Below are 25,118 nucleotides of genomic sequence, written 5' to 3'. Positions count from 1 at the left end.
TGCTGCCACTCCCGTGCTTAATGGTTGGGATGAAGTTCCTTGCTGAGTGGCCTTTGAGGTTATGTTGATATAGGACTCGCTTTACTGTGGATATAGATACTTTTGTAACTGTTTCCTCTAGCATCTTCACAAGGTCCTTTGCTGTTGTTCTGGGATTGATTTGCACTTTTCGAACCAAGGTACGTTCATCTCTAGGAGACAGAACGCGTCTCATTCCTGAACGGTAAACGGCTGCGTGGTCCCATGGTGTTTATACTTGCGTAGTATTGTTTGTACAGATGAACGTGGTACCTTCAGGCGTTTGGAAATTGCTCCCAAGGATGAACAAGACTTGTGGAGGTCTACAACAACATTTTCTGAGGTCTTGGCTGAAGGTAGGCACAGGTACACCTCTAATTGACTCAAATGATGTCAATTAACCTATCAGAAGCTTCTAAAGCCATGACATCATTTCTGGAATGTTCCAAGCTGTTTAAAGGCACAGTCAACTTAGTGTATGTAAACTTCTGACCCACTAGAATTGTGATACAGTGAATTATAAGTGAAATATTCTGTTTGTGAACAATTGTTGGAAAAATGACTTGTGTCATGCACAAAGTAGATGTCCTAACCGACTTGCCAAAACTATATTTTGTTAACAAGACATTTGTGGAGTGGTTGAAAAACAAGTTTTAATGACTCCAACCTAAGTGTATGTAAACTTCAGGCTTCAACTGTACATACCTTTCCATGTATGCCCTGGGACTAAGACTCACATTTACACTCATTGTACTATTTTTGTGAAGTGCATGACAATAAATAGCCATATCCCTTTCACTAAGTGGATAGTTTCTGAGAACTAACCTATTATCTATGAACAATGTGTTTAGTGAATGGCCATGATTATAGTGAATGGAGAGTCGTGATGAGCAACTAAATACAAGGTTCGTGTGAACAAAAGGCAGAGAGAAGTTTTTAGTGAGGCCACAGAGGAGATATTGTCTTGAGTCTTTATCCGAAGACCCTGAGACACCGTGTCAACCTAGATCGCACTGTGACTAAGGGCACAATAGCAAGAGATGGCATATAGGATTTGATACCAGTCGCACCCTCTCTCACCTGTTCTTGTTGAACTGGATAGCAAAGTCGGTCATGTGCTGCAGGGCCTTGTTGGTGAAGGTCATGTCCATGTACATTTGGCCCTGTCGGCGGGAGAATGTGCCTGAGATCTCTAGCCCTTTAGCTTTCACTGCAGGCAGCCATATCTAGGGGAAGAGATAGACAATAAATAAAGAAATATGAACATGCAAACTGCTTCACCAATACCTGGGAGCAGAGAAAGCACACGGTCATTTGAAAATGGCAACCTGAGTCATACAGGATTTGCACAACAAGTGCTGAACTACATGTCTGTGCTGTGTAGCCCACTCATTGTATTGAGTCAGACACAAAGGGAGATGGAGAATGGAACCTGTAAATTAAGATGGATACCTTGGACAGGATGCTATGTCCTGCTGCTACACGTACCAATCAACAGCGCACATAACACAGCGAGGACTCTGTGAGCCTCTTCCGCATGACTCAACTGTATGATATATCCAAATGAACCATTTTGAACAGGAATCTAGGGTGGAGCCTGTTGATGCCAACATGAACCTAACACACCCCTCCTTCCACCCCTGCCAAACAATGTCATAACTATATTTATACACTGTCCTACATGAAGAGCGACTGAGGCAGGGCTCAAGGTTCTGATTCAGAGGGGTTTGGGTTAAATACGGAAGACACATTTCAGTTGAAGGCATTCAGTTGTACAACTGACTAGGTATCCCCCTTTCTGTATGCATTTCTCTGCTTGCTAGGTCCTAATGAGTTAGCATTAGCATTCTGATGAGCTTTATTCTCTGCCCTTGCTGGTGTGCTAACTCAGCAATGAAAATCTTTATCCCAACATAGTGCTAACATTAACATTAAGCTCTGGATAGCATTAGCATTGAACATCAACATAAGCATCAAGCTGTGGGTACTCACAGACTTTGGGGTGACATAGCCTCCTGTGGTGATGGCCATGCCTGTGGAGAGCTCAAACAGGTCGTTGAGGCCACTGCTGAGCACTGCAGGAGTGGGCGATGGGGCGAATGTGTTGGGAACTGACGAGGGGATAAAGTTCTGTCCCACCTGAGTCACACACACATGCACACACAAAAAAAGACATACAGGACATCAGCACAACTAGGAATCCAGAATGTACCTCCTCGACAGGTTCTCTAGCAACCTTCGATGAAGAGACAGGTTCCAAACTCATTTTTGTTGTCAAGTGCTCAGAGTGGGTTTCAAATAACAATGGTGGCATCTTCTAATGATTTATTTTTAAAGACAATGCCATAATCGACAAATGTGATTTTGAACATTCACTAAAGCTGAAATCCTGACACGAGAAATACATTCTCCAATGCTCTGATTTGCAGAGGTCGAAACTAGTTTGTATATCTTCAGTCAGAATTTCGGCCTATGATTTCGCAATTTGAGCAATCGTCCACTGGAATACGTGATCTTTTTCCCCCCATCAGTGGCAAGCAAGGTCAAAAGGTGAGGCGTGAGTGTGCGGGGAAAAAAATAGCTTGTTCAGCTTTGAACTGTGTGGCAGTTAAGTTTTGACCCCAGCTAGAACCTCTAAGAGCATGCAACATGCAGATGGGGGCAGGCAAATGGAGAAACTGAAGGGCTCACTTACTGCTGGACTTCCCCCAACACCTCCTCCCAGGTCTCCCCCCAACTACAGGTGAGAGAAGAGAGGACCCATATCCAGCACCCGCATCCAAACAACAGATAGACAGAGAAAGAGAGTTAGAGAGATAGAGGTACTTAGCAAAAGCAACCCATCCCCAACCCCCCCAAAAGCAATACAACCCATATACTGCCTAGATAATGGCAATGGTTATTATGTAGATAGTCAATTTGACACAGTGAAATGGTTACCAGAAAGAAGCGTCAGTCAGTCAGGAGACCAGAAAACCTTGCAAAAACATGAACATTAAGATGGAAGAATAGCTCATTGCGAAATTCATTCAATATACCTATTTGAGAATTCACAAAAAATTATACTATAATAGCTTTATATGTATTGGGCTCCTTTCACCTCTCCAGTTGAATTTTTACAGGGGTGTAAGGGGAAGATAAAGTAATTAAAGAAATCAAGTCTAGGTCTACACAAAATATTCAAAGACGCGTCCTCATTAGAATCTCTAAAAGCATTTCGTCTTTGAGATGCAAAATATCCATCTTAGAGGCAGGATGAAAAAATGTAATTACGTATGTAACGAAAACCATTGTGATATTCAGGACAAAACTTCCTTTGAGACCTGGCACTCTTAGTTAAATGCATTGTGACGGTGAGAAGTGTGACGTCACCTTGACAGACACTTAATGGGACTGGAATAACATAAAACTATTTTATAGCCTAAGACCCAGCAAGGCACAAATCACATGTTCGTATTTGGCTGTTAAAAGGCAGATAGAAAAGCATTGGCAAAAGCAACGTTAGAAGCAATGTTCAAGACATCTTGAGGATATTTGACCTTGGGGAATTTAAAATGTATGAAATTCTTTTACTTTCAAACAGAGTGCCTTCAGAAGGTATTCATACCCGTATTCCACAGTGTGTTCTCTCAACCATCTACACACAATACCCCACAATAACAAAGTGAAAACATTTTAAGACTTTTTTTGCTAATCTATTGAACATTTCACACAGAAATATCAAATTTACGTAAGTATTCACACCCCTGAGTCAATTGTGTTAGAATCACCTTTGGCAGCGATTACAGCTGTGAGTCTTTCTGGATAAGTCTCTAAGAGCTTTGCACTCTTGGATTGTACAATATTTGCCCATTATTCTTTTTTTAATTCTTCAAGTTCTGTCAAGTTGGTTGTTGGACCGTCATTTTCAAATCTTGCCATAGATTTTCAAGATGATTTAAGTCAAAACTGTAACTAGGCCTTGTGTTTTAGGTTAAGGTCCTGCTCATAGGTGAATGTATCGCACAGGGTAGAGAGATAAGGTACTCATTCAAAAATAATGTTACATTATTATACAGTATTATTGCAAAGAGTCCATGCAACTTATTATGTGACTTGTTAAACAAATTTTTACTCCTGAACTTATTTAGCCTTGTCATAACAAAGGGGTTGAATACTTATTGACTCAAGCCTTTCATTTGAAATGAATTTGTAATCATTTTTTAAAAAACACAATACCACTTTGACATTATGGGCTATTACGTGTAGGACGGTGACAAAAAATATATAAATTTAATACATTTTTATTCACGATGTAAAACAACAAAATGTGGAAAAAGTCAAGAGGTTTGAATACTTTCTGAAGGCATTGTATATCCATCATTGTAATGAAGTGTAATCAATTAGCTGTCTTTAATGTTAGAACCCAACATTTATTTTTTTATTTTACCTTTATTTAAAACTAGGCAAGTCATCTAAGAACAAATTCTTATTTACAATGACGGCCTACCCCGGCCAAACCCGGACGACCCTGGGCCAATTGTGCGCTGCCCTATGGGACCCCCAATCACGGCCGGAAGTGATTCAGCCTGGATTCGAACAAGGGACTGTAGTGACGCCTCTTGCAGAAGCAGTGCCTTAGACCACTGTGCCACTTGTGTACCACAGGTCGATAATGCTTATGTTTGACAAACTTTGATACAACTGTTTGATAGTGTTTACCACAAGATATACCTAGTTTTGCGAGCTTGTACAAAAGTGCATTGTGTTCAGCCCTCCCATGACGAAGTGGTTTATTTTGAAGGTGAACCACTCAGAACAAAATGGCTGAATGCTGTGGCAGTGTTATCTTAAGAGACAGCTGGGAGTCTTTTCCAACTATGCCGAATTAACTCTTACTTCCACACATGCGAAGTGGAACTGGCAGACTAGTCAATATTGTCTCACTTCACCCTCACACTAAATTGTTTCTTCTTCTAGCATATGAATATTCTTGATATTTACACAGGGTTGAAGTACCAGCTTTTGACCAGCGGCAAGAGATGCTATTCACAAAGTTGGAGAAGTCTTAATGTGGAAATAGAAATACTGCCAAAGTTTTATACTGATGATACAAGGGCCTTTTAGGAGTGCAAAATATAAACAGGACAGCTCATTTACATACTGCTGGAGAGGGAAGTTTCAGGCTCGTCAATAATAAAACCATAATGGGGCAGTTAACAGTCACATTATATTTTTATTGGGAGACGGATGTAGAGTCCTTTGCCATTTCAGCTGGTGTTCAAAAGTCCATCTATATAGATGAGTGAATGACTATGACCAATGAGAAATGAAGTCCATGAAAAGCCTGACCCAATGTCATTCAGTTTTAGAGGAGTCTGCTATTGGCAGGTTTAAGAGAAGAACCCAGTCTATATGCATTGAAAAATGGCTAGCACACAGAGCTTTGACAGCTTGTCAGGTTAACTTGGCTCGGCCTCCTCATCTAGAAGGTCAGCATTAATATTCAGTTTTGGGGCGCTGACTCAGCCCTTTCTATTGCATTAATCATTCCCAGATTTTGCCCTTCTGATGACAGCAGGTCATTGTCTATCTGGTCTGGCGATGCAGCCTCAAACCTCTAGCAACACTGTCTCTCTGCAGGGTGTCTGGGAGCATGTTCCAAGGTATGGGACGTTGATTCTAGTTCTATGCGATTCTATTTCTATGGGCATTGGGCAAGTACACTTAAAAGGCAGGGTCCTTTACCTGGCATAATCCCAACCCTTGCTTTGATGGTGTGAATTGAGAGGTTTACACTTCATTAACACTGTTAAGACAGTGGACAAAGGCAATGTCCTGTGAAGTGGCTTATATGTTAAATCAACTGGCAGAGCTCCTTTTACAGTGGCCCAGAAAGCTGTAATACAGAGCATGCTAGTTATCTGGTGCATTACATTGAAAATTGTACACCATCTCTTTAAAAATGTGAAGTTTATGATGATGACGTGCAAGCGAGCTGTCATTCATTGCTATGCTATGATCATTGATCTCCCGAAGAAGCTATTATTTCCTTTATCTGCCCTCAAATGTTTGGATATACTGGTAAAGTTAGCTTGTTAGCCAATGAGGTAACATGACCGAACAAATGTAAACAAATGGTTAATGACGCGAGTAAAAAGTACATTATTTTGTTTAGGAATGTAGTGGAGTATAAGTAAAAGTTGTAAAAAATATAAAATAGTAAGGTACAGATAACCCAAAAACAACTTATGTAGTACTTTCAAGTACTTTTACTTAAGTACTTTACACCACTGAGCAGTTTTAAAACTGCCCGCGACATGATTTATGAATGTAAAATGTGGTCCGGTGATCCCCTATAGGAAGATACAAATGTTGCGCCGGTAATATGGGTCAGATCTGTTGACTTGGTTGCGCTAGAAGCAAGCCGCTATTGACTCACCTTTTCCTCTAGGGCAGGGGTGTCAAAGTCAAATGGACGGAGGGCCAAATAAAAAATTTAGCTACAAGCCGAGGGCCGGACTGTTCGAATGTTCATTGAAAATTTTTTAAATGACGCATATATAGTCTAGTGAACCTAATTGAACCTACTGAAAACCTAACAAATATATTCCAATATGATCAGATAAATAAAGCAATATTTTCTTATGGCTCTGTCAGTAATCTTTAATTTTCAACAGACACAAAAGACAAATTTCCTTTATATAAAAATCCCCATAACATGAACATTAAATGAAAGAAACCGGTATTCAAGGCACCATCAGTAGCCTATATTTTCTATTTTAGCAAAAGTGGGCTAAATTTACTTCAAAGAAAAAAACAATAATAGCAATTTTCTATCATCCACTCAACTGAAATATTTTTAAAATATAATTGGATTGAAATACAATAAAATAAAGTGCAAAAATCTATTAATCAAAAACAACACTTTGTTTAAGGAGAAGTAACATGCAGTGAAAACAAATATTAAACTTTAACTTTTAAACTTGAACTGAGTAAAAACTCTAAATATGTGATTGCACAGTAATGTTCACTTGTTTGAGGTTGAGGGTGATACTTGGTGGTGTCCCATCTTTTCCACAAGTTCATCAATGTTCGGTGTAAGGCTCTGAGCTGAGGAAATCCTCAGAATTGAGTGGAGGTGTTCAGCAGTAAGTCGACTTCTGTGTGATGTTTTGTTCAAGTTCATCAAAGAAAACAGTTGTTCACACAGGTATGTGCTGCCAAACATAGACAACGTTTGAGCAGCCTGGATGCGCAGCTGGGGCATTGTGTCGGGGGAGGAAACGGGCGAACTCCGCAGCACCCACTGCCGCATATTTTGCCCTCAGTGCATCATTGCATTGGAGGTCAATCAACTCCATTTGGAGGTTTGGTGGTGAGCTTTCCACGTCAACAGCAAATGGGTTACCGAGCAGTTCCAACCTGCTTTTTTGTGCTTCAAAGTCAGCAAATCGGCGTCGAAAGTCAGCGGCAAGCATACCTATTTTATCAGCCAACTGTGCGCTCGGGAACGCACTGGTAGAGAGCTTCTCTTTCATGGTCTGGCAGCTGGGAAAGTGGCTCAAATTTTCTTTCCGCATCTGCGTCTCCCACAGAGTCAGTTTGGTTTTAAATGCCTTCACTGTACTGTACATATCAGAGATGACACGATCCCGACCCTGCAGCTGCAAGTTCATTGCATTCAGATGACTCGTAATGTCACACAGAAAAGCCATTTCACACAGAAACATTTCGTCTCGGAGTTGTGTTGTGTCTTTCCCTTTGCTGTCCAAGAACAGACAAATCTCCTCACGAAGCTCGAAACATCTTTGAAGCACCTTTCCCTGGCTTAGCCATCGCACCTCTGTGTGATAAGGCAAATCACCATGCTCCGTTTCTAACTCCGTCAGAAATGCCTTGAACTGGCGGTGATTCAAACCTTTGGCTCTGATAAAGTTAACTGTGCGCGTGATGATGCTCATTACATGCTCCATTTTCAAGGCTTTACCGCACAACGCTTCCTGGTGTATGATACAATGATAAGCTGTCAGCTCACCTGTCGCGTTTTCCTCTTGCATCTTTTCCCGTATCTTTGCCACCAGTCCGCTCCTGTGTCCACACATCGCAGGTGCTCCGTCGGTTGTCAAACCCACGAGTTTTTCCCAAGGCAGCTCCATCTCATTTACACATCTTGACACCTCTTCATACAAATCATGCCCCGTAGTTGTGCCATGCATAGGACGTAAAGCCAAAAACTCCTCTGTCACGCTTAGGCTGGAGTCCACTCCGCGGATGAAAATTGACAACTGGGCAATGTCAGAAATGTCGGTGCTCTCATCCACAGCCAAGGAATATGCAATGAAATCTTTTCCCTTTTTCACAAGCTGCTCTTTTAGATTGATGGACAACTGGTCTACTCTCTCGGCAATGGTGTTTCTGCTCAGACTCACATTTAAAAAGAGTTGCCTTTTTCTGGGCAAACTTCGTCACAAACTTTAATCATGCAGTTTTTGATGAAATCCCCCTCCGTAAATGGCCGGGCTGATTTAGCGATCTCTTCTGCCAAAATAAAACTGGCCTTGACAGCAGCCTGGCCTTGTGATTTGGCTTTTTTGAACAGAGCCTGTCGAGATTTGAGGCCTCGTTTTAATTCCTCTGCCTTTTGTAGCCTTTGTTCCATGTCCATATTCTTGTTTTTGTCCGCGTGTTTCGTTTCATAATGTCGTCTCAGATTATACTCTTTCAGTACCGCCACACTTTCTCCACACAGAAGACACACAGGTTTTCCAGCTACCTCCGTGAACAAATACTCCGACTCCCACCTTGTTTGAAACCCCCGGTTCTCAGTGTCCACCTTCCGTTTTGCCATTTTTGATGGGTATCTGAAAGTTAATTTTACTGTGATGCTGACAACTGCTGTGCCAATAAATATTGAAATGAAGCAGCCTACTGCTCGGTGCGTCACCGTTGCATTGTGGGAAATGTAGTATTGGTGCGTGTAAAAGATCTGCGGGCTGCCGGCTTGCTGCGGTCTGCGGGCCGGTTCTAATAACAAATCAAGATCATCCCAGGGGCCGTAAAAAACCTTCTCGCGGGCCGGATGTGGCCCGCGGGCCTTGACTCTGACATATGTGCTCTAGGGCAATCAGAAGCCTTTTCATTAGAACAATTATCTGCTCCCAACATAAAACTCATGGTCGCAAAATAAATACCAAATTTGTCACACACAGTAGAAATATCTAAAGCCATGATGACTCTCGAGTCTCTCACTAACGAAGTCCTCCTGGGTTCAGGTGTGAACAGGAGCCGAGGCAGTTCTCTGATACCATTCTACTTCCCCAACGAGGGCAGCCTTCCATTCCCCAGAAGGGCCCAGCAGTGGGATCCTAAATCCAATTACTTCAGAATATCGGAATCTTATTCACTCTCCCAGTTTCTGAAGGTGGATGAAAATCGGATAGTAAATACACAGGGGAAATGATTAGAGTCGAAATGAAAGACTAAAAAGTAGCTTCCTCAGCAATCCATAATGACAAAGCGGAAAAAGGGTTTTATGTTCGCAAATTAGTTAAAAATAAAAAACAAATACCTTATTTACACAAGTATTCAGACCCTTTGCTATGAGACTCAATTGAGCTCAGGTGCATCCTGTTTCCATTGATCATCGTTGAGATGTTTCTACAACTTGATTGGAGTCCACCTGTGGTAAATTCCATTGATTGGACATGACTTGGAAAGGCACACACCTGTCTATATAAGATCCCACTGCTGACAGTGCATGTCAGAGCAGAAACCAAGCCATGAGGGCTAAGGAATTGTCCGTAGAGCTCCAAGACAGGATTGTGTCGAGGCACAGATCTGGGGAAGGATACCAAAAAATGTCTGCAGCATTGAAGGTCCCCAAGAACACAGTGGCCTCCATCATTCTTAAATGGAAGAAGTTTGGAACTACCAAGACTCTTCATAGAGCTGGCCGCCCGGCCAAACTGAACAATCGGGGGGAGAGGTCAGGGAGGTGACCAAGAACCCGATGGTCACTAACAGAGCTCTAGAGTTCCTCTGTGAAGATGTGAGAACGTTCCAAGACAACCATCTCTACAACACGCATCAAGCCTTTATGGTAGAGTTGCCAGACGGAAGCCACTCCTCAGTAAAAGGCACTTAAAGGAATTTCAGACCATGAGAAACAAGATTCTCTGGTGTGATGAAACTGAGTTGAAATGAAAGACTACTAATTTTACATTGCAATAGAATTTCTGGAGGAGTATTTTCACACAATCTCTTGCTGTAGATTTAAAAATGGTATATTTTGAGGAACAAGCCCGAGGAAAATTCAGTGCAGACTGTAAACAGACTCTGCACTCAAATGACATATTCAATTATCATCAAAGGCTATAACAATGTTAAATCTTGATTGCCCAACATTAAGCTTAGGCCTGCTTTGAATTTTAATTTGACTAATATATAGCAAATAAAACAAGCATTGCTCTCTGTGTTCAATCTGGAGGAGCCACAATATCAGTAGTATTTGAACCCAGACTGCGATAAGGTAAGGGTACCCTTAGAATTTATCAGTGCTAAACTGTAACTTCCGACTGAGGGCTGTTTCAGCTCACGGCTCTTTGCCTTTCATTAAAACCCATATCGATTCCATTAAATTGGTCGAATGTGCTTAGAGTAAGTAGGCTTGCAGAATGGCTGATCATAATTGGTAAGAAAGTAGCTTTCACTCCCCACTGTAATTACTCAGCAGATCTGTTTAAACATTCTGTGTAGCAGCACAACGATAAGATGTCCTCGATTGGACTCTCCCACTTGGATTGGAGTCACTGTAGTTTTAATGACCGCCCAATTAAGATTTGATTAAAGCATTTTATAATCTGGAAGGGCCAACCAAAAGGGACGAGGAGCACATCCAGATAATCGTAATAACACTTATCACAACGAGGCCACGCTCTACACGGCCGACAAGACACGACCCCTAATTCGCTACGCTGAACTTCCCGCCCCAACTACAGTTGCCCTGGCCTGGAGAAAACCAATTGACAAATGTGCTGTTCATTGGAAAAAGCTATGGAATGAGGTAGTGTATCTAGGGCAATATGATTTCTCATGGTTGAGCCTACACTTAATTTGAACTCAGTCGAAGGTGTAGTCTCTTGAAAATGTCACCTAACAAATTCAATCAAATTAACATCTGGGGCAGGGACTTCCCAACTCAGTGCCAATCACTCCTTTCTGAACCCTCCCTCTCCTGTGGCATAGTGTCTGGACTAGTAGGGTAGTGGAACGGTAAACAGCAGCAGGCATGTACTGGACCCAGTTAGCCCCTGGTGCCCTCCTCTCCCATCTCACTGGCTAAGCAGAAAGGATATAGTGGTAAGAATCAATGATTATTATTATTGGTTGATAACTATACGATAGTCTGCCCCTCAAATCTTCACTTCACTAAAGCAGAGCAGAACATTTAATTATAGGCTAAGGTGGGTTGGATGAACTAATAGATGAAATGCTTCCATACAAGCTCTCCATTGACTTGAAGATGTAGTCCATTTACTCTATGACTTAATATTATTAACCACATATGGTGGTTACAACGCTACAAGCTACAACACTCTCAGTAGAGTAGAACAACAGCTGTGGCTGTCCCTTCAGGCTAGAGTTCAGAACACAATCCCCAGCTAATACAGCGCATTCGGAAAGTCTTCAGACCACTTCCATTGTTCCACATTTTGTTACGGTACAGCCTTATTCTAAAATGGATTGAATTACATTTTTTCCTCATCAATCTACACAAAATAACCCATAATGACAAAGTGGAAATAGGGTTTTATGTTTGCAAATGCGTTAAAAATAAAAAACAGAAATACCTTATTTACACAAGTATTCAGACCCTTTGCTATGAGACTCAATTGAGCTCAGGTGCATCCTGTGTCCATTGATCATCGTTGAGATGTTTCTACAACTTGATTGGAAGTCCACCTGTGGTAAATTCCATTGATTGGACATGACTTGGAAAGGCACACACCTGTCTATATAAGGTCCAACTGCTGACAGTGCATGTCAGAGCAAAAACCAAGCCATGAGGTCTAAGGAATTGTCCGTAGAGCTCCAAGACAGGATTGTGTTGAGGCACAGATCTGGGAAGGATACCAAAAAATGTCTGCAGCATTGAAAGTCCCCAAGAACACAGTGGCCTCCATCATTCTTAAATGGAAGAAGTTCGGAACTACCAAGACTTCCTAGTGCTGGCCGCCAGGCCAAACTGAGCAATCGGGGGAGAAGGGCCTTGGTCAGGGAGGTGACCAAGAACCCAATGGTCACCCTGACAGAGCTCCAGAGTTCCTCTGTGAAGATTTGAGAACGTTCCAAGACAACCATCTCTACAACATGTCACTAATCAGGCCTTTATGGTAGAGTGGCCAGACGGAAGCCACTCCTCAGTAAAAGGCACATGACAGCCCGCTTGGAGTTTGCCAAAAGGCTCTTAAAGGAATTTCAGACCATGAGAAACAAGATTCTCTGGTGTGATGAAACCAAGATTGAACACTTTGGCCTGAATGCCAAGTGTCATGTCTGGAGGAAACATGGCACCATCCCTACGGTGAAGCACGGTGGTGGCAGCATCATGCTGTGGGGATGTTTTTCAACAGCAGGGACTGGGAGACTAGTCAGGATTGAGAATGAAAACCTGCTCCAGAGCGATCAGACTGGGGCGAAGATTCACCTTCCAACAGGACAACAACCCTAAGCACACAGCAAAGACAACTCAGGAGCAGCTTCGGGACAAGTATCTGAATGTCCTTGAGTGGCCCAGCCAGGGCCCAGACTTGAACCTGATAGACAATCTCTGGAAAGACCTGAAAATAGCTGTGCAGACACGCTCCCCATCCAACCTGACAGAGCTTAAAATGATCTGCAGAGAATGGGAGAACCTTCCCAAATACAGGTGTGCCAAGCTTATAGCGTCATACCCAAGAAGAATGTAATCACTGCCAAAGGTACTTCAACAAAGTACTAAGTAAAGGGTCTGCATACTTATGGAAATGTGATGTTTCCATTTTTCATTGTAAGAAATTTGCAAAAATGTCTAAAAACCTGTTTTTGCTTTGCTATTACTGGGTATTGTGTGCAGATTGAGGGGGGGGGATGATTTCATCCATTTTAGAATAGGGCTGTAATGTAACAAAATGTGGAAAAAGTCAAGGGGTCTGAATACTTTCCAAATGCACTGTATCATTAAAAAGTTGTTATTACTGTCTGTCAAGAGGAGAAAGTCTCCCTAAAACATAAGATCAATAAATAGAGCTTCCTAAAAAGCTGCTGCGCATTTCACGTGCTAAGCACGGGCTATAATGGTTATCCAGATGAGCAGCCTCAAAACAACATGACCTATGAGCATATGAGCCTTCATTATCACATTGTTACAATAGAGATTCAAATGTGCTTGTATATAGCTAGATAGTTAGAACGTTTTAGATGCAAAACTGAAATGTTAATTAGTATGCACCGCCTTGTCAAACAAAACAACTCATCTGCATGAAGACCAAAACAATCTTGACAGTGCAATAATATTAGCAGCATACAACCTGATAAGACGCTATCACTATCCACCGTCCACCATTAGGACCAAACTTCGGGGTCCTGTGTGTGTGCCAGAGCCACCATGGCGTGCCAAGCCTCCGCCTCGTGTCTCTTCTGTATTGAGATGTCAGAGTGAAGCCACATCGTGACATCCCTGGCCTGCATGCCTCTCTGTACTAGTGTCTGGCAGATCAGGGACAGCGAGGCAGGCTTCTCACTGACAGACAGAGTGTCTCTCTGTTGCTGCAGCCCAGCATACATCGCCCTTGTTGTGTCAGCCAGAATGTGCGTACACTATTTGAACTGTTGATGCATACAGGGGGGGAAAGTATTACATCCCCTGCTGATTTTCTACGTTTGACCACTGACAAAGAAATTAACAGTCTATAATTGTAATGGTAGGTTCATTTGAACAGTGAGAGATTGAATTAACAACAACAAAAAATCCAGAAAAACACATGTCAAAAATGTTATAAATTGATTTGCATTTTAATGAGGGAAATAAGTATTTGACCCCTCTGCAAAACATGACTTAGTACTTGGTGGCAAAACCCTTGTTGGCAATCAGAGGTCAGACGTTTCTTGTAGTTGGCCACCAGGTTTGCACACATCTCAGGAGGGATTTGGTCCCACTCCTCTTTGCATATCTTCTCCAAGTCATTAAGGTTTCGAGGCTGACGTTTGGCAACTCGAACCTTCAGCTCCCTCTAAAGATTTTCTATGGGAATACGGTCTGGAGATTGGCTAGGCCACTCCAGGACCTTAATGTGCTTCTTCTTGAGCCACTTCTTTGTTGCCTTGGCCGTGTGTTTTGGGTCATTGTCATGCTGGAATACCCATCCACGAACCATTTTCAATGCCCTGGCTGAGGGAAGGAGGTTCTCACCCAAGATTTGACAGTATATGGCCCCGTCCATCGTCCCTTTGATGCGGTGAAGTTGTCCTGTCCCCTAAGTAGAAAAACACACCCAAAGCATAAATGTTTCCACCTTGTTTGACGGTGGGGATGGGATTCTTGGGGTTATAGCATTCCTCCTCCTCCAAACATAGCGAGTTGAGTTGATGCCAAAGAGCTCCATTTTGGTCTCATCTGACCACAACACTTCACCCAGTTGTCCTCTGAATCATTCAGATGTTCATTGGCAAACTTCAGACGGGCATGTATATGTGCTTTCTTGAGCAGGGGGACCTTGCGGGCACTGCAGGATTTCAGTCCTTCACGGCGTAGTATGTTCCCAATTGTTTTCTTGGTGACTATGGTCCCAGCTGCCTTGAGATCATTGACAAGATCCTACCGTGTAGTTCTGGGCTGATTCCTCACCGTTCTCATGATCATTGCAACTCCACGAGGTGAGATCTCGCTTGGAGCCCCAGGCGGAGGGAGATTGACAGTTCTTTTGTGTTTCTTCCATTTGCGAATAATCGCACAAACTGTTGTCACCTTCTCACCAAGCTGCTTGGCGATGGTGTTGTAGCCCATTCCAGCCTTGTGTAGTTCTACAATCTTGTCCCTGACATCCTTGGAGAACTCTTTGGTCTTGGCCATGGTGGAGAGTTTGGAATTTGATTGATTGATTGCTTCTGTGGACAGGTGTCTTTTATACAGGTAACAAACTGAGATTAGGAGCACTACCTTTAAGTGTGCTCCTAATTTAAGCCTATTAACTTTATGAAAAGACACCTGCGAGCCAGAAATCTTTCTGATTGAGAGGTCAAATACTTATTTCCCTCATTGAAATGCAAATCAATTTATAACATTTTGACATGTGTTTTTCTGTATTTTTTTGTTGTTATTCTGTCTCTCACTGTTCAAATAAACCTACCATTAAAATGATAAGACTGATCATTTCTTTGTCAGTTGGCAAACGTACAAAATCAACAAGTGATCAAATAATTGTTTCCCTCACTGTATGTTTAATGTGGATATGATGATAACATAGCTATCCTGATAATGTAATAAACTCAACTTCCAAATTTAGCAGATACTTTGTCAAAAGGCTAATCAGAGTTCCCTTGCACCATACATGAAGATACTAAATCAGTCATACAGTGCTGTGAAAACATATTTACCCTCTTTCTAATTTCTTCTACTTTTGCATATTTTTTATACTGAATGTTATCAGATCTTCAACTAAAACCTAATATTAGATAAAGGGAACCTGAGTAAACATACAGTTGAAGTCGGAAGTTTACATACACTTAGGTTGGAGTCATTACACTCATTTTTCAACCACTCTACAAATTTCTTGTGAACAAACTATAGTTTTGGCAGGTCGGTTAGGACATCCACTTTGTGGCATGACAAGTCATTTTTCCAACAATTGTTTACAGACAGATTATTTCACTTATAATTCACTGTATCACAATTCCAGTGGGTCAGAAGATTACACACACTAAGTTGACTGTGCCTTTAAACAGCTTGGGAAATTCCAGAAAATTCCTTAAATCTTCTGATAGGCTAATTGACATCCTTTGAGTCAATTGGAGGTGTACCTGTGGATGTATTTCAAGGCCTACCTTCAAACTCAGTGCCTCTTTGCTCGACATCACAGGAAAATCAAAGGAAGTCAGCCAAGACCTCAGAAAATAATTTGTAGACCTCCACAAGTCTGGTTCATCCTTGGGAGCAATTTCCAAATACTTGAAGGTACCACGTTCATCTGTACAAACAATACTACGCAAGTATAAATACCATGGGACCACAGAGCCGTCATACCGCTCATGAATGAGACGCATTCTGTCTCCTAGAGATGAACATACTTTGGCGCGAAAAGTGCAAATCAATCCAAGAACAACAGCAAAGGACCTTGTGAAGACTCTGGAGGAAACAGGTACAAAAGTATCTAAATCCACATTAATACGAGTCCTATATCGATATAACCTGAAAGGCCGCTCAACAAGGAAGAAGACACTGCTCCAAAATCACCAAAAAAAAGCCAGACTACGGTTTGCAACTGCACATGGGGACAAAGATCGTACTTTTTGGAAAAATGTCCTCTGGTCTGAAGAAACAAAAATAGAACCGTTTGGCCATAATGACCATCAATATGTTTGGAGGGAAAAGGGGGAGGCTTGCAAGCTGAAGAACATCATCCCAACCATGAAGCACGGGGGTGGCAACATCATGTTGTGGGGGTGCTTTGCTGTAGGCGGGACTGGTGAACTTCACAAAAGAGATTGCATCATGAAGAAGGAAAATTATGTGGATATATTGAAGCAACATCAAGACATCAGTCAGGAAGTTACAGCTTGGTCGCAAATGGAACATGACCCCAAACAAAATGGCTTAAGGACAATAAAGTTAAGGTATTGAAGTGGTCATTACAAAGCCCTGACCTCAATCCTATGGAAAATGTGTGGGCAGAACTGAAAAAGCTTGTGCGAGAAAGGAGGCCTAAAAACCCGACAGTTACACCAGCTCTGTCAGGAGGAATGGGCCAAAATTCACCCAACTAATTGTGGGAAGGTTGTGGAAGGCTACCTGAAACATTTGACCCAAGTTAAACAATTTAAAGGCTATGCTAACAAATATTAATTGAGTGTATGTAAACTTCTGACCCACTGGGAATGTGATGAAATAAATAAAAGCTGAAATAAATCATTCTCTCCACTATTATTCTGTGGTGATCCTAACTGACAGGGAATTTTTGAAAAACTGAGTTTGAATGTATTTGGCTAAGGTGTATGTAAACTTCCGACTTCAACTGTAACACAACAACTACATAGTTATTTCATAATCAAAGTTATGCAACACCCAATGCCCCTGTGTGTAAAGGTCCACCCCCTTAAACTTCTGTAGAATTCTACAGGAGAATGTCAGGCCATCCGTCTGTGAGCTGAAGCGCAGCTGGGTCATGCAGCAAGACAATGATCCAAAACACACAATCAAGTTTATATTAGAGGTCGACCGAATAATCGGATTGGCCGATTGATTAGGGCCGATTTCAAGTTTTCATAACAATCGGAAATCGGTATTATTGGACAACGATTTGGCAGATTATATTTATTTATTGTTTTACACCTTTATTTAACTAGGCAAGTCAGTTAAGAACACATTCTTATTTTCAATGACAGCCTAGGAACGGTGGGTTAAGGGGCAGAACAACAGATTTTTACCTTGTCAGCTCGGGGATTAAATCTTGCAACCTTACGGTTAACTAGTCCAACGTTCTAACCACCTGCTTCTCATTGCACTCCACGAGGAGCCCGCCTGTTACGCGAATGCAGTAAGAAGCCACGGTAAGTTGCTAGCTAGCATTAAACTTATCTTATAAAAAACAATCAATCATAATCACTAATTATAACTACACATGGTTGATGATATTACTAGTTTATCTAGCGTGTCCTTCGTTGCATATAATCGATGCGGTGCGCATTCGCGAAAAAGGAATGTTGTTGCTCCAACGTGTACCTAACCCTAAACATCAATGCCTTTCTTAAAATCAATACACATGTATATATTTTAAACCTGCATATTTAGTTAATATTACCTGCTAAAATGAATTTCTTTTAACTAGGGAAAATGTGTCACTTCTCTTGCAACAGAGTCAGGGTATATGCAGCCGTTTGGGCCGCCTGCCTCGTTGCGAACTGTGTGAAGACTATTTCTTCCTAAAAAAGACAGCCAACTTCGCCAAACGGGGGATGATTAAACAAAAGCGCATTTGCGTAAAAAGCACAATAGTTGCACGACTGTACCTAACCATAAACATCAATGCCTTTCTTAAAATCAATACACAGAAGTAGATATTTTTAAACCTGTATATTTAGCTAAAATTAATTTAGGTTAGCAGGCAATATTAACCAGGTGAAATTGTGTCACTTCTCTTGCGTTCATTGCACGCAGAGTCAGGGTATATGCAACAGTTTGGGCCGCCTGGCTCGTTGCGAACTAATTTGCTAGAATTTTACATAATTATAACATAACATTTAAGGTTGTGCAATATAACAGAAATATTTAAACTTAAAAATGCCACCCGTTTGATAAAATACGGAACGGTTCCATATTTCACTGAAAGAATAAATGTTTTGTTTTCGAGATTATAGTTTCCGGATTCGACCATATTAATGACCTAAGGCTCGTATTTCTGTGTGTTATGTTATAATTAAGTCTATGATTTGATAGAGCAATCTGACTGAGCGATGGTAGGCACCAGCAGGCTCGTAAGCATTCATTCAAACAGCACTTTCGTGCATTTTGCCAGCAGCTCTTCGCAATGCTTCAAGCAAACGCTGCTTCGAGGGTGGCTGTTGTCAATGGGTTCCTGGTTCGATCCCAGGTAGGAGCGAGGAGAGAGACGGAAGCTATACTGTTACACTGGCAATACTAAAGTGCCTATAAGAACAACCAATACTCAAAGGTATATGAAATACAAATCGTATAGAGAGAAATAGTCCTATAATTCCTATAATAACTACAACCGAAAACTTCTTACCTGGGAATATTGAAGACTCATGTCAAAAGGAACCACCAGATTTCATATGTTTTCATGTCCTTCTGTAGCTCAGTTGATAGAGCATGGCGCTTGTAACGCCAGTGTAGTGGGTTCGATCCCCGGGACCACCCATACGTAGAATGTATGCACACATGACTGTAAGTCGCTTTGGATAAAAGCGTCTGCTAAATGGCATATATTATTATTATTATTATTCTGAGCAAGGAACTTAAACGTTAGCTTTCTTACATGGCACATATTACACTTTTACTTTCTTCTCCAACACTTTGTTTTTGCATTATTTAAACCAAATTGAACGTTTCATTATTTATTTGATGCTAAATTGATTTTATTGATGTATTATATTAAGTTAAAATAAGTGTTCATTCAGTATTGTTGTAATTGTCATTATTACAAAAAAAAATGTAAACCGTCCGATTAATCGGTATTGCCTTTTTTTGGTCCTTCAATAATTGGTATTGGTGTTGAAAAAATCATAATCGGTCGACCTCTAGTTTACATATACATTTGAAGTTTTGGAATGGCCTAGTCAAAGTCCAGACCTAATCCAAATTGAGATGTTGTGGCAGGATGTGAAAAGAGCAGTTCCTGCTTGAAAACCCACAAATGTCGCTGAGTTGAAGCAGTTCTGCATACAAAAGTGGGCCAAAATTACTCCACGGTGATGTGAGAGACTGATCAACAACTACAGGATGATGTGTTGGTTGCAGTCATTGCAGCTAAAAGGTGGCACAACCAGTTATTGAGCGTAAGGGGGCAAATACTTTTTCACACAGGTGAATTATGTGTTGCATAATATTGTTAATTAAATAAAATATGTATAAATGTTTTCGTTATTAGTCAACTCAGGTTCCCTTAATCTAATTTTAGGTTTTGGTTGAAGATCTGATAACATTCAGTATCAAAAATATGCAAAATAGATCAAAATCAAAAATTGGAGAAACACTTTTTCACAGCACTATACATCGATGAGTTTGATGTCACCAAGGAAACATCCAACAGCCTGACTAGAGCATTGACATCTGACAACACTGCCCCGCCACAGCAAAAAAACTATGCATTTTCACTCCACAGTAAAGCTTAGGCCTACAACTTCATAATATTTGACAGGAACACCATGTACCACTGTCACTGATGCATTCCAAAAGCTGCAGTTATCCTAGTAATACGCAGATGCAATTAAAATGCCCTCTAGAATTCCTCTGCGTCCCTACAACATCTCAGGTGAAAAGACCGAGAAAAGCCTACCCTGCTTAGGAAACCATCAATGAGACCACAATCTCCACATGACATCATACTACGTTTTATTGTTCATGGCACAATGAAACACTCTGGAGAGTGCGGTCCTACTGATCCCTCATGGACTACATTGACAATCCCCACCATTCCAACCCAAATAAATAAACTCAGTTGTTTGCAATTGTGTGTGAGTGTCCGTCACTCACCAGGCTGTCGAGGCCTCCGCCGAGCAGGTCGACAGCACCCATCTGCATGGAGGACTGCTGGGGCACGTTGACGGGGGGACCCAGGTCCAGGTTGAGCAGGTCTCCCAGCAGGTCACCCTGGGAGGGGATGACTGACTGGGCCTGTTCAATGGGGGCCGCTGGCCCTGCGCTCACCGGGCTCTCGCCTGTATCAATGCTGAGAGGTGGAAAGAGAGGACACAGAGATGCCAATATGTCAGTGTTTCCCCTATATTCATTTAGCAACACTTCTAAATAGTTGCCACCACTCCCAGAAATATGATAAACCCCCCCACCCGGGGAACGACTCAAACCAGACATAAAGTATAGGAGAAAATATACTGGAGATATACATGCTTTAATACGATTTTTTTAAACTAACAATCACCAAAATAAAAACCAGACCTTTAGGGAGAATCTAAAATGTAAAAAATGGCATGGCATGGGGCCCCCATTGATTTTGTTATAATGTTTGAGTCACTCAGATAGCATAAGACGGCATTCTCTCAGCCCTACATCGAAATGTGTAGAACTGCAGGAAACTAGCTTTACAACTAATATTTTCTCTGTCCCATGGCAAAATGTGTAGAATTGTAGGAAATTGGCTTAAAACAGCAACATTTTGTATCTGCATCCAAGAAGAGGGCCTCTAAATTTACAGCGCTATTGCCACGCCCACTATGGGAGAACAGATGTTGGTATTTGTGTGTAAGCAATGATAGCCTTTGTGTTGTGCTAGAGGGGGAGGGAAACTTTATTTGGGGGGTTACGTGAGTGTCTGTCTTCCTGGGACTTAGGTAACTGAGTAACTTTCTCATAACTGTGTCTTACCTGCCATGCTGGATGGGCAGGTGCTTGCGGTGGATGCCATGGCTACCCTCCACAAAGGCGTTTGGGGGCTTGTGGTAGACGGAGGCCAGGGAGCCAATGTGGCAGATGAGTTCATCCAGCAGGGTGGGCTCAATCAGGTCCGTCTCCTCCGAGATTAGGGGCTTCTCGGACAAGACCACCTCCTTGGCAGTCACCGGGTCGGTGGACAGCAGGCGCCAGTAGATGTAACCCCTGTCACGTAGGTCAGGGTTGTCGGAGTCCTAGGATGACACAAGGGGAAGGAATCACAGTGGTGAATAGACAGTGTTGAGTTGAAGTTTGAAACAGTTTGAAGCAAAAGAGGGAGATATATTGGTGTGTGTCTCTGTGTGTGTCTCTCTCTCTCTGTGTGTTTGTGTGTGTGTGTATGTTACCTGTGTGGCCAGACTAAGGACCTGCTGCACCAGCTCCTGAGTCTCAGAGGGTTTCTTGAGGAATAGTTTGACGATGGCCGTCAGAAGAGTGAGCTGGACCTGAAACACAACACACCCCCAAGACTGAATGGTCTGACCCCACAACCCAGATAATACAGGTAATTATTGTTAGGGCGGGGGCAAATCAACTCCTATCCACAAGGTACGTGTAGATCTGAAAGGATGGCTTTAATGAAAGCAATATAGCAGAAATTAAAGACAAGGGCAAGGTGGTGCTCTTACCATATTCAATCCAGTCTTTGCCCTAAATTAATTTCCAAGCAGGGCATAATAGTCCCAAAGGCAACAACGAGGCCATCTGGCATTAAGATAGTAAAATGAAACCAACAAGGTGAAACATTGATCCAATCTTTTCAAATGTATATTAATGGTCTTGCGGGGTAGAATTAAGATTATAAATTGCAGACCTCAAATGACCTGGCTGCTCTGCTCTGGGCCAACTGACCTGTCTGCTCTGCTCTGGGCCAACTGACCTGTCTGCTCTGCTCTGGGACAACTGACCTGGGCGCTCTGCTCTGGGACAACTGACCTGGGCGCTCTGCTCTGGGACAACTGACCTGGGCGCTCTGCTCTGGGACAACTGACCTGGGCGCTCTGCTCTGGGACAACTGACCTGGGCGCTCTGCCTGGGCGCTCTGCTCTGGGACAACTGACCTGGGCGCTCTGCTCTGGGACAACTGACCTGGGCGCTCTGCTCTGGGACAACTGACCTGGGCGCTCTGCTCTGGGACAACTGACCTGGGCGCTCTGCTCTGGGACAACTGACCTGGGCGCTCTGCTCTGGGACAACTGACCTGGGCGCTCTGCTCTGGGACAACTGACCTGGGCGCTCTGCTCTGGGACAACTGACCTGGGCGCTCTGCTCTGGGACAACTGACCTGGGCGCTCTGCTCTGGGACAACTGACCTGGGCGCTCTGCTCTGGGACAACTGACCTGGGTGCTCTCGTCGTGGAAGCCCTCCAGGAAGCTCTCCAGCAACTCGTCAGCGTTGTCGATCCTCTCAGCGTACTCGCCCACGATCCAGATCATGGCGGCGCGAGCATCCGGCTCGTCCAGAGAGTCCAGGTTCTCACACAGCGTGGCGATGATGCTCTCATACCTGAAGAGATAGAGAGAGAGAACAAAGGGTCAGGGTATATACTAGTGTCTGTCTGGGCCTTGGAATATACACAGGTATTATATATACACAGACAGGGGCGGTATAGGTCCTACTGAGGAAAATAAATCTCCATCTTCATTGATAATTATCGGGGATGGAGGGAAAAGGACACCTACTTGTTGGGGTATTTGCGGAAGATGTCCCTGATGACCACGATGGCCTCCTGCACCACATAGTTGACTTTGGTCTGGATGAGGTCCAGCAGGGTGCTCACACAGCGCTCAGCAGATTGCTAACAGAGAGACAATAGGAACAAAGTCAACACTGACAGATTAAAACTATTTTAAAAAGGTAATCAGTGGCCAAAGTACCTAATTTAAACTCCTTCAAACAACTTCATAGGATTGGATGGCACTTTTATGGAAGAGCTATAAAATCTGATCAGAGACCCTCTCTGCGTCCATCTATGATGGGGTCTCAGATTCCTACCTCTACTTTGATGGCACAGCGTCCGATGGCTCTCACTGCCTTACGCACAAAGTCAACATCCACCTCGGTGGCGTACTCCTTCAGCTCAGCCAACACCTGGGGAGAGAGCAGGGCATATGAGTCAAAAACATGACACACACACACGCATTTACACACACAGTCGTAGTAGGGAGGACAAGCAAGCGTATTGACATTGTAAGAGAATGATTTGAGGAGACATGGTTAAGGTTGGTGAATTATGTATGCATCCAAGGCTAAACTACCCAAGCCACGGCTTGTCTTTTAACAGCAAAGGAAGCAAGCACATCCACTGGCCAAAACATGTGTTCATTAAGGCATCATCTGACAGCATGCCTGTCAGGGTACCAGCTAGAAACAGATTAGGAGTGACGCATTGGGAGGTGAACATGTCTGTCGAAATAAGTCTTCAATATAAACTAAGTATACAAAACATTAAGAACACCTGCTCTATCCATGACATAGACTGACCAGGTGAATCGAGGTGAAAGCTATGATCCCTTATTGATGTCACTTGTTAAATCCACTTCAGTGTAAATGGAGGAGACAGGTTAAAGAAGGATTTTTAAGCCTTGAGACAAGTGAGACATGGACTGTATTTGTGTGCCATTCAGAGGGTGAATGGGCAAGACAAAAAAATGTAAGTGCCTTTAAACCGGGTATGGTAGCAGGTGCCAGGCGCAGCGGTTTGTGTCAACAACTGCCGCTCTGCTGGGTTTTACACGCTTAACGGTTTCCTGGGTGTATCAAGAATTGTCCACCACCCAAAGGACATCCAGCCAACTTGACACAACTGTGGGAAGCATTGTAGTTAACATGGTCCAGCATCCCAATGGAGTGCTTTCGACACCTTGTAGAGTCCATGCCCCAACAGGGGGGGAACTCAATATTAGGAAGGTGTACCTAATGTTTGGTATACTCAGTGTTTTGGTGTAGCTGAACAGATTAATGCAAATCTGGGCTAGCTCCTGTTGTTTTTTAAGGGCCATGTTCTTATGTTAATAAAAGTGTATATTTTTGTGGGCCAATAACATTATTCTAAGTCAAACAGATACCGTATGAAAAACAAACAAAACATATACCGTATGGAGCTATCATCCCCAATAGAGTGACTAAGTATAAAATGATGTACAGCAAATCATGAGAAATGAACACCCTAATATAGACTTTCATTCAGTGAGGTATGGGGTTCCATGAGCAGTACCTGGGCTATGTTGGCCTGGGAGGCCAGGCGAATCATGATATCCAGCTTCTCCAATTTGACGTAGATGGGGTCGTTGTACTTGACAAAGAACACCTTGATCTCCTGCTTCAGAATCTCTGGCCTAAATAGTAGAGATTACATTTATAATGGGAACAGAAAAACTCTATGTGTCTATCTATGTGGTCCTGATCTGAACCCACAGAGCTGAGAGATGGGAAAGATACATAGGGAGAGAAATGCTGTCATCTAGTGGCTAGGAAGTGAGGAGGACACAAAACGAAAACATGGTGCCAAGACATAAAATGGTCCAATGCAGCCGTTTTAATCTCAACATCAAATAATTTCTCTGTAAAAATAAACTTACTGTGACTGACTTAAATAAAATGTTGCTAGAACTGTCTGGGAGTGGTCTGAGTGAGAGGGGAAAACCAAAAACTAGCAGTTATTGGCAGAGAGGTTTGGAACTAACTTGGTTATTGGTCTATTAAGTCAAAGTTGCAGGTCCATTATTATGTTCTGAG

At 42.5% G+C, this 25,118-nt stretch overlaps 1 protein-coding gene across 1 annotated transcript in view; it reads right to left on the bottom strand.

Annotated features, from left to right (window-relative positions):
* The window catches only part of LOC123998901 (AP-1 complex subunit beta-1-like), a 68,485-nt gene that overhangs the window by 26,512 nt on the left and 16,855 nt on the right, over nt 1-25,118 (bottom strand). The window contains 10 exon segments of the mRNA XM_046304124.1: nt 1,099-1,244; nt 2,011-2,157; nt 2,714-2,755; nt 20,465-20,660; nt 21,314-21,573; nt 21,727-21,825; nt 22,721-22,886; nt 23,063-23,178; nt 23,376-23,471; nt 24,598-24,718. Of these exon segments, the coding sequence (XP_046160080.1) occupies nt 1,099-1,244; nt 2,011-2,157; nt 2,714-2,755; nt 20,465-20,660; nt 21,314-21,573; nt 21,727-21,825; nt 22,721-22,886; nt 23,063-23,178; nt 23,376-23,471; nt 24,598-24,718 (1,389 nt within the window).

The sequence above is a fragment of the Oncorhynchus gorbuscha genome, linkage group LG16 (assembly GCF_021184085.1).
Source record: "Oncorhynchus gorbuscha isolate QuinsamMale2020 ecotype Even-year linkage group LG16, OgorEven_v1.0, whole genome shotgun sequence".
Taxonomy (NCBI): Eukaryota; Metazoa; Chordata; class Actinopteri; order Salmoniformes; family Salmonidae; genus Oncorhynchus; species Oncorhynchus gorbuscha.
Note: the sequence above shows the minus strand (reverse complement) of the source record. Positions and strands in the feature narration are given on the sequence as shown.